Source organism: Hydra vulgaris, chromosome 02 (genome assembly GCF_038396675.1).
Source record: "Hydra vulgaris chromosome 02, alternate assembly HydraT2T_AEP".
NCBI classification, from domain to species: domain Eukaryota; kingdom Metazoa; phylum Cnidaria; class Hydrozoa; order Anthoathecata; family Hydridae; genus Hydra; species Hydra vulgaris.
This window is the reverse complement of record NC_088921.1, coordinates 52,979,849-52,994,885: the sequence shown is the minus strand read 5'-3', so window position 1 is coordinate 52,994,885 and position 15,037 is coordinate 52,979,849. Positions and strand designations below refer to the sequence as shown.

The window sequence follows — 15,037 nt, the reverse complement described above, 5'->3', positions numbered from 1 at the left end:
AGAAGTATTAAGTAGGTCACAAACACTTTAAAAAAATCTTTTTTCTAAAAAAACATTTTTAAAGACAGAAAACTTTTAAAATATAAAAGCCAAAGATTAATGCTAATTTTACAATGGATATTTAATTATTAAGTTGTTAAAAGAGGAAGAAAACTAAGTACCTAAAGGCTAGAAAACGTAGCACATAAGAAGTAGAAATCTTAGTACCTAAAAGGTAGAAAACTTAGTACCTAAGGGGTAGAAAAGTTAGCACATAAGAGGAAGAACATTTAGTATCTAAGGAATAGAAAACTTACCTAAGGGGTAGAAAATTTAGTATATAGGGGTAAAAAAATCATTGCATATGTACCACTCATAATATGAAAACATCAAGATTTTTGTGTCCCAAAAATAATTATTTTGTATAAACCTTTCCATGACTAAAAGTTTTTTTTTTGAGGAAACAGTTTTTCAAGTCATAGAGAACAGACAATTTACAAAAATTGAAATATATGTTAGCATAAACTATGATCAACAAATATATAAGGCACTTTAGAAGAAAAACCAAATAATTTTTGTGATTAAAGTATAAGAGAATTATTGAAACCATACATTTTTTTGTGATCACATTATAATAGGATTAAATTCTTTTTTGTTTAACTTATTTGTTTAGAACATAAATTATAAAACCAGAACATTAAAATTATTATTGCAAAGTTATTATAACAAAAGTAAATAGAAATTTTATATCTAATAATTTACTGCTATAAGGTTTTCATTTAATTCAAAATTTATTATCAATTCAAATTCAAAATTTATAATAATTCAAAATTTATTATTAAAAATTAACAATAATATATAAAAATAACCATAAAAATAAACCAGCTGAAATTTCTGCATTTAATATTAAACCTCATTAATTTTTTATTTTAATTTTGTTACTTAAATAAGAGAAAATTAAAACTTTTTTTGCTACCTCTGAAGTGAAAGTCAATTCATTAGTTATTCATGAACTGTCAGCTCTTTAAATTTTACATTTAATTATTAATTAAAAAAATAACAAATTTTTACCATCAAGAATTCCTTCTAAAACACTACATACATTATAGCTGTATACAATTTTCCCATTATTACTTTTCTAATTAAAAAAAAATTATTTAAAAGAAACTGTTTTTATTTTTTAGAATATTTTAAAGATAATTTTACCTGGAAAATATTTAAATCATTTTAAAAATAATTTGACCTGAAAAATATTTTAAAAATAATTTGACCTGAAAAATATTAAAAATATTATAAAAATATTTTTACCTGGAAAATATTTAAGATTGTAGGAACATCAATTTTTGCATCAGCGAAAAGAGAAACCAATATTTTTGTGAAAACATACTTAAACCTTTTCTTTAATAACTAAAAAAATTAAAAAAATTAAAATCAAAATAATTTGGAAAAGGTGGCTCATAATTTTTGTAACTTTAAAAGCAAATATTTTATATTACAAAGTAAATGAGAGCTTCACTTTGCTTATTGTTGATAACGTGATCTTAAAATTTATTCATAAAATTTGACCCTCAGAATTACATTTAAACAAGAAAATTTTATTTTTTTCAAATTTCATTTAAAGTTTATTTTTTTTAGTTTAAATAAGGTTAGTTATAATAATATAAATAAAAATAGTTTCTTAAGAAAATTTTTTATGTTCATAATTTGATGTTAACTTTTTGAAATTCAAATTAAAACATGTCATATTTCTTTTAACTTTTGTCACTTTTTTTTTCTATTTTTAAGTTGACCTACATTTACCTACATTGTAAAAATTTTATATTCACATTAAATAAAAATATTAGGTTCACATTAAATAACTTAGGGCTGATGGCAATCATTATAAATATTGTTTACTAAACTAATTTTTTTAAATTTAGTGTCATTTAATTGTTTATAATATACATTTAATTGTATATAATATACACTTAATATAAAATATACCTTTTTAGAATCACCTTAATAAAGTTTACAAGTAGAAATATCTTTTAACAAGTCTGAATGTCTCCCTGACTCAGAGTATAAATATGCAATACCTGGCATAAATATGTGATACCTGGCAAATTGGAGATGTAAAATTAGATGTCAACAAGTCATAGTGGTTAATGCAAACTGTTGCTAAAGAATCCTAAACAAAGATGTAACATTAAATATAAAAAAAGAAGAGAAAATACTAAATAATTTGTTTGCAAAATTTTGTTTTCGATATAACAAAAAGTTGGTAAAAGAACAGCTTTTTTGAAATCCCTTACTGAAAAATTAATTTGAAAGAACATTAAAAAAATTTCAATGTATATTATTTTAATGAAACTGCAATCCCCATATCTTCATTGTGATGAGTCAACATTCTAATTGTAATGAGTCTACATCCAAACTACAATGAATCTACACCCTAACAAAACTTATATTTAAAAATAAGATTTCCTTCATTTGTCAAAAAATGCTTTTCGTCTAAAAATTTATTCATTTGATTACCTTAAAATATGAAAAAAAAAATGTTATGAGATGAAGTATAAAGTTTACTAAATTTATTAGATAAAGTTTAAAGACTCATTAAGGAGTTAAAATTTTAACAAAGATAGTTATCTATGTTGAGATTTTAACACTTTTTAGGGAGTTGTTAAAAATTTACTAATAGAGTTAATGCAGTTTTTTTTTTCTACTTTAATCATGTTGTCAATATAAAAAAAAGTCTTTTTTTTCTTTGGTTGGTGAGGGCCCCAACTTAAAAGGGATCTCTGTGCTATGGAACAGCCTGTCCATATATCCTGCTTATATCCGCGCTTGAAACTAACAACAAAAATCACCAATATATATATAAGCCAACACAATTATTATTGTATTTATTGAGCAAACAAAACGCATAGAAACCTGATTATTATTATCTAGGTAAGGGTGTTCGATTTTGTTACACAATAGAGTTTTTTTTTGTTTTAAATTGAAAAAAGCCTTTTGATTAAAAGAGGACCTAACCAAACATAAACTCTTGGATGATATAGACATAGCTGCAGTCTATGGTCTATATTATTGATGAAAAGATAACTAATAATAATATAACTATTAAACTATTAAATAAAAAACAACAATAAGAATAATAAATATTATATATAATAACTATTATTAAAAAATAATAACAGTTATTAAGCATAAAACATATACTTGAACCTGCAACTCTGCTTTTACACATCTATCCACAATACTACAAAAACTCATTCATTACAGGAATATTAAAATTGTGTATTTATCACAAATCAAATATCCTCAGAGGTTATTTTTGCAATTAATCACTTTTAATTATACAATTTTATATAGAACTATAGGAGTGCAAGAAATCATACTATATTTTAAAATTAAAATTTATATAGTCAATTTATGCATTTAAAAGAAAATTTCGACTAAATTATTAAATTTAAATCAAATTATATAACTAAAAATATGAATAAAAAAAAACTTCTGCTTACAAAAGAATTTAAGGAGCATTTTTTAAATTATATGGTATAAATATATGGTATATGGTACTATTACATCAAACAAAAATAAATCAAAAACAACCCTACAATTAAATTTAAAACATAAAGAACTTCAAAACATAAAAAATATTGTCAACAAATGTAACTTTATAAAATATAAAGCATAATAATTTTTTTATATACTATTTACTTGACTTGTTTGTTTTTAATAAAACATAATATGAAATGCTATGAAAGAATCATAAACTTTTTTTTAACTATTCTTCACTTAACACATTTATAATTGTGTAACGCATTTATAATTACAATAATTGTGTGCAATTTGTGTGTGCAATATTTGTGTACTATTAAACAAAATTGAATTAGTTACAATTATCTATAAAACATAACAAAATGTAAAGCTCCACATTGTATCAGAAAGATACAATCTGGAGTAACTCTCCAGATTGTATCTTTCTGATACCATGTGGAGAGTTACTCCAGATTGTATTTTTACATTGTATCAGAAAGATACAATCTGGAGATTTCTCCCTGCCAAATGGAGACATTTGGCAGAGAGGAATCTACCCATAGATAATCCTCCCTGCCAAATGTCTCAACCCAATAGTCAATAAATAAATACCTCTGGTATTCCTATTTCAGTAACATTTATTATTAACAACTTATTAATAACATAAAATACAGGCCTAAAACTGTAGTAATTAATATATAAAGACTCACTTTTGACAGGCATTTTGTATGATGTCATCATGTTACTAACCTTGTCACTGTGTGAACTTCTTGAATTTATTACCAGAGTTTTTAACTTATTTTTTAAAGTTATCTTCAGCATGCTTATTTAAATCTGTGAAAATATTGTTTGTTAAATATTTTTTTCTTTTTAGGGTATAAATAATTTTATTTTATGTGATATTTTTAAAGAAATGAGTATTTAAGCAACTCCTTAATTGTGGAGCTGTTGTGAAATGTATTGTTTTAGATATGGGAAAAAATAAGTTATTATTGTAAAAAATCAACAAAACTTATTTGTTAGAACTGACAAAAGTCTATTCTAACAAATAAGAATCATTTTTAACAAGAAATAGCCATATGTGGTATTTTATGGGTTTTTTGCACAAAATGTACAGAAAAAGCTTGACACCAAATAGGTTTAGAAAATGTGGAAAAAGTCTAGCATCACGTGGTGAAAGAATGTTAATCAAGATTAAAAGACTAAAAATGCAATAAATGTAAAGCTGGATAATCTGGTGTTAGAATGTCAAAGAAGGAGCTCAACTCTGCCTGCATGATCTTGGTGACAGTTCTTAGCAGCCTCAGAAGCCCAAACTGACACAAAAAATGATACAAAAAATGAAATTTAACTGAAGATGTTTTGAAATCTGAAAAAAAAAGTTAATTAAATAAAAATATTTAGGCGCTCTTTAAAATAGAAATATCAATAGAAAACATTACAAGTAAGGTGTATTTAATAGAACTATTAACCACTGGAACCATAATAAATGACTGCAGGCCTAAGTGTGAGGGTACATACAATGACTGAGGGTTTGGCCTTGTGCAGGTAATATCTAGATATGATGAATTTTTTATTACAGCAAAAACATAACTGTTTTTATCATTATTCTTTTAATTATCATTATTCTCCATTTTCTGAAAAGACTGTTTAAATTTAAGTCAGTATCATTAAACTTTAAGTGTGCAAAATATATTTGGGTGGTGCAAATCTAAATACACAAATATTTATATCTATATATGCATATGTATTTATTGTATTTTTAAATATACCTCTGATATTTCTTTGAGACAATTTTCAGATTGAGTTGGATCTCCTAGCTCCATATTTAAAATAGCATAGCACAAATAATCATAGGGACGAAATCTAAATGTTGAGGTTTGTAATTAAATTGCAATACATTTGAAATAATTCTCAAATATACACATATAACAGCATACTTAGATTGGCACTCTGACCTCATACTGAAAAAGGTAGCTGTTGAGGCTTCAGTACATTCTTTGCTTTTTGCTTCTTATTGCAAAAGAAAAGAAAAAAAACAACCCATATTGATTTAAATTGGAAAAAAGAGTCAGCAAATGCATATCTATATGCCTCATATTATACATATTAGTAAAAACACTTATCTAAATTTCTTCTACTTCTGTTGGTTCAACAAGAATAGTGTCTAAGTATCAGAAAATTCAAGTTATAAAAAAAATATTTCACAAGCAGTTGGGGATTGTTATAACTAATTTTATAATAACTGTAGTTATATCAAAATTAATTATGACCAAGAAATTACATATATATATATATATATATATATATATATATATATATATATATATATATATATATATATATATATATATATATATATATATATATATATATATATATATGTAATTTCTTGTATATTATATTATATTATATTATATTATATTAGGGTGTCCCAGAAAAATATAACTTTTGAGGTGTATGGCTCAAAAGTGTCTGACGAAATGTCTGACGAGTGCTTGTTTAGTGAGCTTGAATGCTGAACAGTGAACAGTTAACTTTCTTTTGATATGTAATAAAACAATTTAATAACTCCAGACAAAGTATAAAATATAAGCTAAAGACTAGTCTGTTATAAGTCAAGATTCAGTGCCTTATCAAATATTCGCCAGTTCTTGACTCATTAGCTTGCCGAATGTTTTGCAGTGTTGCTCAACAAATTGTAGCAAATACTGCTTTTGATTTTCATCCTTGGTGGTGTTATTAAATTTTTTAATGAGTGCTATATCCCGTTCAGCACAGTCATTTACGCATGGTAGTCTGGTGACTATAGACAGCGCTTGTTCATAAGACAAAATTCTGGTCGAGTCTTCTACTGATGCACTAAGAAAACTATCATCACACCCAGTTGTTTAAAAATATCACACCCAGTTGTTTAAAAATATCACACCCAGTTGTTTAAAAATATCACACCCAGTTGTTTAAAAGAACACTCGAGATGCTTAAAGCTCAGTTGCACTAGATGGCAAGTCTTTTAAAAGGTGTGGTCCACATTCAGAGATCATGTTGTCAACTAGTTCTTGTTTTTCTCTGTTTGATAGTAGCGAAGAAAAAATGGCAATTGTAGCCATTTCCAGACTCAGATACCATGCATGTCAAGCCATCATTTTCAAACCAATCTTACTTATGGCTGTGTCATTATTGTTTTTCAATCTGTTGATCAACTTTATGTCGTTTATGGGAGCATCCACTAATGTGCATCATTACTCAGTTCAGTTTTACACAATCAAATTGGGTTTTCCTTTTATATTTAGTCTGCGGTGGTTATAAAATACATTCGCTGTAACATGTTTTTGTTGTTTGTTCAACGTAACGTTAAGTGTTTGAGTTAAATAAACTAGCATAATAAAAATAGCAATTTATGCGAAGCGAACTTTAAAATACATAATAAAGATAAATATATTTTTTTTAGAAAATAAGTAATCAGTTTTTTTATATACAACACTTAGTACAATATAAACCAACATGGTTAAATTTTAAAAGATTTTAAAATCTTTATTTTTTTAATAAATTGAGGAAACCATTTTAAAAATGATCTTATATATTTTTAACTTATGTTTATAATAATTCATATTTCTAATTCAAGAAATCGTTTTTAAAATGATCTAATATATATTTTTTAGATATATATAAAATTGATATTAAAAACTTGAACATTATATTTTCATTTAACCGCCAAAGAGGAAACCCCTGCAATTAAAACTTGATTTAAGTTTTTTGAAATTTTTTTTTTTATTGATGTCAAATATAAGCGCATTAATCAGACCTGATTTAAAAAATAAAAATAATCAAAGAGTTGAAACTTTCCTTTGCCAGAAACAAAATGGCATTAAAAATTAAGAAGTTTTTTGTTAATATCTTATTCAATAATTTGTTTTGGAAAGTTCAATTAACTTTTAACTTATTTTCTAATGTTTATCTATGATATGATGAACACTACTTGTCTCGGCACTTGGAGATCCCTTTAAGTATTTTTTTAAAATAAAATTCATTTTTATTAATCAGTACAACATTGTGCCCTTTTATAATTGTTTCTATACTTTTTGTACAGCTATAACTTACTTTAATAGTATTTCTGAGAAAAATTTTGTGCAATTTATAATAGAGAGGTAAATGTCCATTTATTAATTTAAAAAAAAAAAATTCTTATCCAATATTTGTTGAAGCAAATTTGCTTTGGAAGAGCTTTTAGAATTGCTATTGAACTAAATGTCTATTTTTATTTCTATTTCACTTTTTTGCAGTTTTTGTTTCAGATTTTAACTCAAAATTTTTAACTGCGCTTTTTCTAAGAGCATATTCAGTTTATTGTTAATTGAAAGAATTTAAGTTAGGGGGGAGTGATTTGAATTTATATGCAAATTATTTTAGTTTTAGCTAAATTACTGATATTCAGTAAAATACTGTGCAATAATGTCTTTAACAATCATGCAAAAGCACTTAAAAAATTAAAAAATGCAATTAATATAGAAGGCCAAAACATTGCTAAAATAATTTAGATAATAGAATTGTTGTTTCGTAAATTTTCTTTGGGGCAAGAATATTTATTAAACAAAAAATCTGAATTAATTTCTTAATGCAGACATGATTATCCTTTTTTTTATTTCAGAAACTTTTAAAAAAATTATAAAACATATTACTAACTAAAATTATCCTAATTCTTAAGAATTCGTTTTCACATTAAATTTTTTGAAAAATAATGCAGCTAATGTAACTTCCTAGTTGCGATATAACTACAGTTATTTTAAAATAATTTATAACAATTCTGAACTTTCAATGAAAATTTTTTTTTATATTATAAATTTTCTGATAAATAGTAATTCTTCCTGGTAAACCTCCAGAAGGTGAAAAAGATTGTAGAAGAAATTTAGACATTTTTTAAAATAATTTATTATTGGTCTGTACTTTAAAAACATTGAGCACTCTATTTGTAGAATACACTAACTTAACTTATATATATATACATTTATATAACCCTAAATCAGTCATACATATACATACATATATATTTTTTAAATGGAACATTCTCTGGAATTTCACTTCCAACTAGGCTAACTAGATTTTGTTGTTGTAATTTATTTATTATGCAATCAAACAGTTATTAAAAAAGCCATAAGCAATGATGTTAATTTTTTTGCTGTCTTGTGCTGCTTTCTGACATATGTATCATAGACAAGTGTAATACTGGCGCAAAATTGGCTCCTGATTTGATACTTGACTAGATTTGATACTCAGTGCAGCAGTTTGCTTAAGCAGTTCTTATTCTGTCAACCACTTTTTTCTGTGCATCGATGGAAAAAAAATCAAATATAATTTTTTCACAATATTACAGAAGCACAAATACAATCATTGCAGCCATAATGCTTTTGTTTTTAAATTGAGGAACAGCATGGTCATTGAATGTGTGTACTTCTTTGACTTGATTAGGAATAAACTGAATAATTTTGTTGATGCACTGTATTTTGTTGATATAGCTGAAGACTTAGTATGATAAGTTGAATAAGAAACTTTGATTTTTGATTCAACTTATTTGAATCATTGAGTTAAAAACATTTGCGATATCATCGTGAATGATTTTAACTCAATGTCCCAGACTGCAAGGGTCTCTAATTTCTAATTTGGTTTAAGATCAAAATGAATTGCTTGCGGTTCATTTTCATTGAAAAACTTAGCATTTTAACTAGAGTTTGTAAATTTACCGACTTTTTGATTTACTGGTAATTTGGTAAATGAAAATTGAAATACCGGTAAATCTGTAAATTACTTATTACATAAACTTATCAATAATATATCATATACCAATAAAACAATACAAATTTTATAAAACCATTTTTATTAAATATCATTTTTCAAAAATTAGCTTTGTAGAAAACTTAAACTATTGAATGTCTTGTCTCCTAATTGAGATCTAATTTTAGTACAAATTAGTCCAGCTTCTGAAAATACTCTTTCAGGTTCAACACTTGTTGGATGAAAGGTCATCAAATAGTCAAAAACTATTTGAATGTACTTCCCTTGTATATTTTCTTGTTGAAAGTACTTCAAAATCTTCAAAAAGTCAAATCTTTTTTTATCAAATACTTCAAAAAGTATTCCAAATCTTTTTTTATAACTTCTTTTAGACCTTTTGTATTACTTTCTTCTAAAGTAGTTATTCCTTTATTCTTGTTCGTTTGTTTTTAAAGAAAAAGATGAAGTTTTTCCTTCATAGAAAAATCAGCATTTGGTTTAACAGTAATGAGTTCGTTATTTAAATCTGAATCTGATTTATTTAGGTATCTTTGAATACTCTCACCAGATTCAGCATTATTGTACAAAATATTTTCTACAATGTCAACAATAGTTTTAATAACTACGGCTTTACTGCTGATGTTAAAAATGCCATAATTGTCTTTTACAGAAATAATAACATTAGGGTCTGTTATATAGTGTAACACGTCTGAAAACATCATTCTTCTTTCTTTAATACAACTTATTAATTCATTTTTTAGTGCAATACTTAAAAAAGTGTTTTGATTACTTAACTTGTCTAACATAAATTTTAATGTAAGATTGGCTACATATAAATTAACCTTTTCAGTGCAGAGTGTTTCAACGGCCAACCTAATTTTTGGTTGGCAATTTTCTGAAAACTTATACAACTTTCCGAATTTTTGTAATTAAAGAATTTAGCTCTGCGTTTTGTAGAACAAGTTGGGTAGTGTTGATATCTTCATGGTCTACTTCAAAATTTTCAAGTTAAATTTCCGAATAATCAGAATCAGAGTCAACATTAAGTAATACATTACCATCTTGTACATCTGTTGAATTAATATTATAAAGTACTTTTATCATTGCCAATTGTAGGCCATATACGATACATAACTGATGGTTTTTATCAAGTAACTTTACCACTCTCTTGTTAACAGCAGCTCTGTCTGATACTATGCACACAACATTTGACAAAGCTATATTAAACTCTTTAGGCTTTTTTTCAAAAAAATAATTTTCTTCAACGATAAAAAATTTGCAAAACAAGCCAACACCTATTTCAAACATTTTTTAATTAGAGTCATTAAGTTTATTCAAGCATTAAGCTCAAACAAAAGAATGCTTTACACTTTTATATTTTTTAATTTTTAATCTATTGACAAGAAAATAAATAATTTATTTAATATTTATAGTACGTTCTTTATTAGATAAAAATATTCAGCAATTAGGAATTAAAACAATCCTTACATAACAAAAAGCTTGATTTACTGGTAAATAACAAAAATTTACCGGTAAAAAACACGAACCAAATTTTGGTATTTACCGGTAAACCGATAACCGGTATTACAATCCCTAATTTTAACACTTATTTTAAAGAATCTCAACTGTATTTTGTTTATAATAAATTTACAAATTTGTCCTTTTATTCAATTTATTCATCCTTTTTTTTTCTTATTGATATCAAAACAGATTATGCAATTATTCAATACCATTCGATTCTTTTTATAATTGGTATTGACATTAGTATATAAGCGATAACACACAAGACAAGATTATCCGTCTCTGTATTGTCTTGTTTCTAGTTCTAATATGTTATATAACAATCAAAAAATTTGTATCACAAAATTTTTAAGTAATGCATGCAAGTATCTTTTTTTTTGGAGACTTTACTAAATAGTACGCTTGATTACTATTCATTTTTTACTTTTTTAATTCATTGATTACTATTGATACAAATCAATAAATAAATGAACCTGCTATCAATTTTGAACTTCATCTTTGATAAGTAAGCCAGAGCAAGACCTAAAAAACACAAAACATAATAATTTTGTTTCGACAATGACCTGAAAAAGTTTAATAACTTAAACTTACCTGGTTGTATATTGTTTAGTTGAGAATCGAAAATAACTTTTGAAAGCAAAAATGGTTTATAATCACAAAAAATATCCAGAATGAAAACTATAACTTCCTAAAAAAAAAGAAAACATGTACCCTAACTTAAACATAATCAAAAAATAAAATAAAATTTGGGTCACAAAGTTTTCAAGTTATGCACATAAGTACTTTACTAAATATTATGCTTGCTAACAACTAGTATGCAAAAAATAAAACTTATTAAAAATGTTATATTTAGAAATTTTACAAGCTTACTAATACCTTATTACACTCTGCACATATTATGCAACAAAAGAAACAGTAATAAAAAATGACAAGTACAAATAAATACAAAAAACAACGACAAAAAACAACAACAACAAAAAATTAATCTTTTTCTAAATTTTTCTAAAAAAAGGTTGTAATGATGTCTAGAGACTTTAATATTAATTGATGATTTTTCAAAACATCATTATTTATTAATACCAGCCAACTTTTTCAACATTTGAAAGAGGCCCCTTATGTGTTAGCTTACTTAAAAAATTTGCTTTACATTTTTTCATGCTATTAAAACTTACAACCAAATAAAACTTTTAATTGTATAAAAAAAAAACTGATTAAAGATTAACCAATAAGAATTTGAAATCTGATTTGATCAGTTTTTGACAGCTAAAAATGTGATGGTCATTTTAAATTGGTTATGATCTGAAAGAATCAAATTTAAAGTTCTTGTTGTGAAAAAAAAAATTTCTGCATTAATCCCATAAATCTGAAAAATATCTTAAAAATAATGATTCTTTTTTTTTCAGCACTAAAACTTTATTTTCCTCAGCTACTACTGCATATATACAGCTTACTACAGCATAATACTAAAACTCTGCACTGAACTTTAAAACTGAAAAAAGTAACATTTGATTTTTTTTTTTCTCAAGATTTTAAAAATGGCTTTATCATTGTCAAGAAGTTCTAGATTTCTACTTCATCTTCTAAAAGCTCAACGTCAGTGAACTTTCAGAATTAAAGTACAATTCTAGTGCTAAAGACAGAGGAGTTTTGCGATCTGAATATTATCTTAAAATATGATTCTACTACTGTCCTTTTTGTAGACAAAAATGTAGAGTTGGTTACTACATACTATTTATTACTTTTCTTTATTTGTTTAACTTTTTTTATTTTTCTTTGCTTGATAGTTTAAAGCTTCAAATTTTTTATTCTGCACAATTAAAGATTTTAAAAATCATGCAAACGGAAAATAATAAACTAAATAATCTTGTCCACAACATGCCATTGAAGGATATGACAAAAGCAAGTTATGCTTTTAAAAATTATATTTTTAAAATTTATTTATGGTCAGTGACCACTGCTTAAAATTAAAAAAAAAAGGCTAATGAGGGTCTAAACAACTAGTGATTAAAAGAGTTTATTAAAAAACTGGCTCAACTCATTCTTATCTTTAAAAAAATTAAATATTATAATTTATTTAATTTTTAATGAACTCATCTGTACCAAGGTTTGCAAAAATCCAGAAAATTTCTATTCCTGGGATTCTGAATTGTATGATTCTCGGAATTAACCATTAACCAGGAAATCCTTATTATTTTATGCTTTAAAACTAAATGAAAATAAGTCATAACAAATAAAAGTCATAATAAATAAATAAAATTTAATTAAGTATATTGCAGTAAAATGTATTAAACTTGTACATAAAGTTATTTATTGTCTTTAGAAAATATGCTTGCAGAATACTCAAACTATCTAAACTATTATCACTTAAGCGACTTCTTATTTTATTACAAAATAGTGGTGTGAAAATGTGTGGAGGAAAATGTCCTTTTTGATGTTCATTGAGTTATCCTCATTAAAAAATCATAAACTTTCTGAATCACCCCAAGTACAACCACTTTCAAACAATTACATTTTTTTTGATAGTTTAGAAGTAAGATTTTCGTCTAATCTTTAAAGAAGAATTTCTGGGTGTTGCTAGAAAATCTTTTTCTAGGGCTTCATTCAGTTGCTCACTGATAGTTTTCAGCATTTCATTATCTGCACTTTTTGGTATTTCATCATCTTCTTTACTTACAATATCTTTAATGTTGTCCTATGAATTTGTAGTGATTTAAATTTGTTAAATTTAATCTATTTAGAAGCTTCAACATTATTCTTTTATTTTTAAAATTTAAAGATGTTTCAAAAACTTCACCTATGGGCATTAATTTGTTTTCTCTGTAATTTAGATAGTGCAGTAGACTACTTAATTCAGCCCTTCGCTATTTGACTCTGGAGGCTAATTGATCAACAAGTTGACAACTTGTTGTAGTATTCAGTTCTTACAATTTAGTTTGCATAAACTAAAATAATATCAGCAGTTATAAGGTTTGTATCACGTTGACAAAGCACTTCTACCTCTGCTTTTATTGGAATTTGCACATTTACTAATTCAGAAATTCACTAGAAACAATTTCATACTCATTTTCTAACATTTTTATAGAATCATAAATACTGATATTAACAAGCGTCTTTTTTATGCAATTTTTTTAACTTATGAAACTCTTTAAGCATTGATATTAGGCTGCTCCATCTTGTTTTACGATCTTTGATTAAATAAAGATTTTTTTATAAGTAAAATTACACAATTGTCTCAAATTACACAATTGTCTCATGACATTTTTTGGAATTTAGGTTTAGTAAGATACAATCCTTGCTAAACCTAAATTCCAATTGTCTCTATTGTGTAAATTGATATTCACGTAACGGGTATTTTAAATAGACGTTCACTCATCAAAAAAATTGAAAACTTAGTTCCACTGTTAATTTTTTGTCTTAATTCATTTCTTATAACATTCTTTATATTGTTTGAGAAAACTAGTACCATTTTTTGGAGATTTGGGTATGTTGACAATTTGCCTCATAGGCATATATATATCAATAGTGCATACTAAGTTAAAAGAAATCCTATCTTTAGCTGTTAATCTTGGTAGTACCTCAAAAAAGCTGTCTTCTTTATTCATATTGGATGAAAAATATGAACTAACTTTACTTTTTTTACTCTGTGGTTCTTCATCCGATGTCCAACATCAGACGAAGAACCACAGAGTAAAAAAACATGTTCAATTCTACTTTTAAATTTATTTTATGTAACTGAAATAGATGCGAATGAAGAGCTTTTGCTGATCCGGCATTAATTTTCAATATTTTTTTGCAAGGGCTTAGTTTAAACATTGCTGTTTCATTATCATTGTTGCGCAGAAAATGCTGAACTTGATTTAATTTGACATGGCATCCTTATTTTACAAATCAAGAAAATGAAAGAATTTATTAACTATTTTAACTTTCTTATTAAGTTGAATTTTTAAAGTTCAATAAACTTAAATAAATACACTCTATTAGTACAAAAACACAACATAAATCAATACAAATTAATTTTTTTAGTTTTTTCCCAATTATTGTTATTTTTATTGTCACTATTATTTTTGCTATCAGTATTATTATTATAATTTAGTTTAAATAATCAAAACTATTTGTTACTATTTATAAATAAACGTGCCAGTAATGGTCGTAATATACAAGATTGATTAAACTTTAAACTTATAAATCAATAATGAAAATATTGCATTGGTACTAAACTTTATAGCTTTAATATTACTTTTATTTTATT

At 25.2% G+C, this 15,037-nt stretch overlaps 1 protein-coding gene across 2 annotated transcripts in view; it reads right to left on the bottom strand.

Annotated features, from left to right (window-relative positions):
• LOC101240283 (BLOC-2 complex member HPS3) overlaps positions 1-15,037 on the bottom strand; it is a 44,610-nt gene that overhangs the window by 13,567 nt on the left and 16,006 nt on the right. For both annotated transcript variants that reach the window (XM_065791354.1, XM_065791355.1), the window contains exons 10-15: positions 11,380-11,476; positions 11,262-11,310; positions 5,271-5,364; positions 2,075-2,146; positions 1,288-1,386; positions 1,051-1,117 (exon numbers count right to left, since the gene is read on the bottom strand). In XM_065791354.1, the coding sequence (XP_065647426.1) occupies positions 1,051-1,117; positions 1,288-1,386; positions 2,075-2,146; positions 5,271-5,364; positions 11,262-11,310; positions 11,380-11,476 (478 nt within the window). The remainder of the gene's footprint in view (positions 1-1,050; positions 1,118-1,287; positions 1,387-2,074; positions 2,147-5,270; positions 5,365-11,261; positions 11,311-11,379; positions 11,477-15,037) is intronic.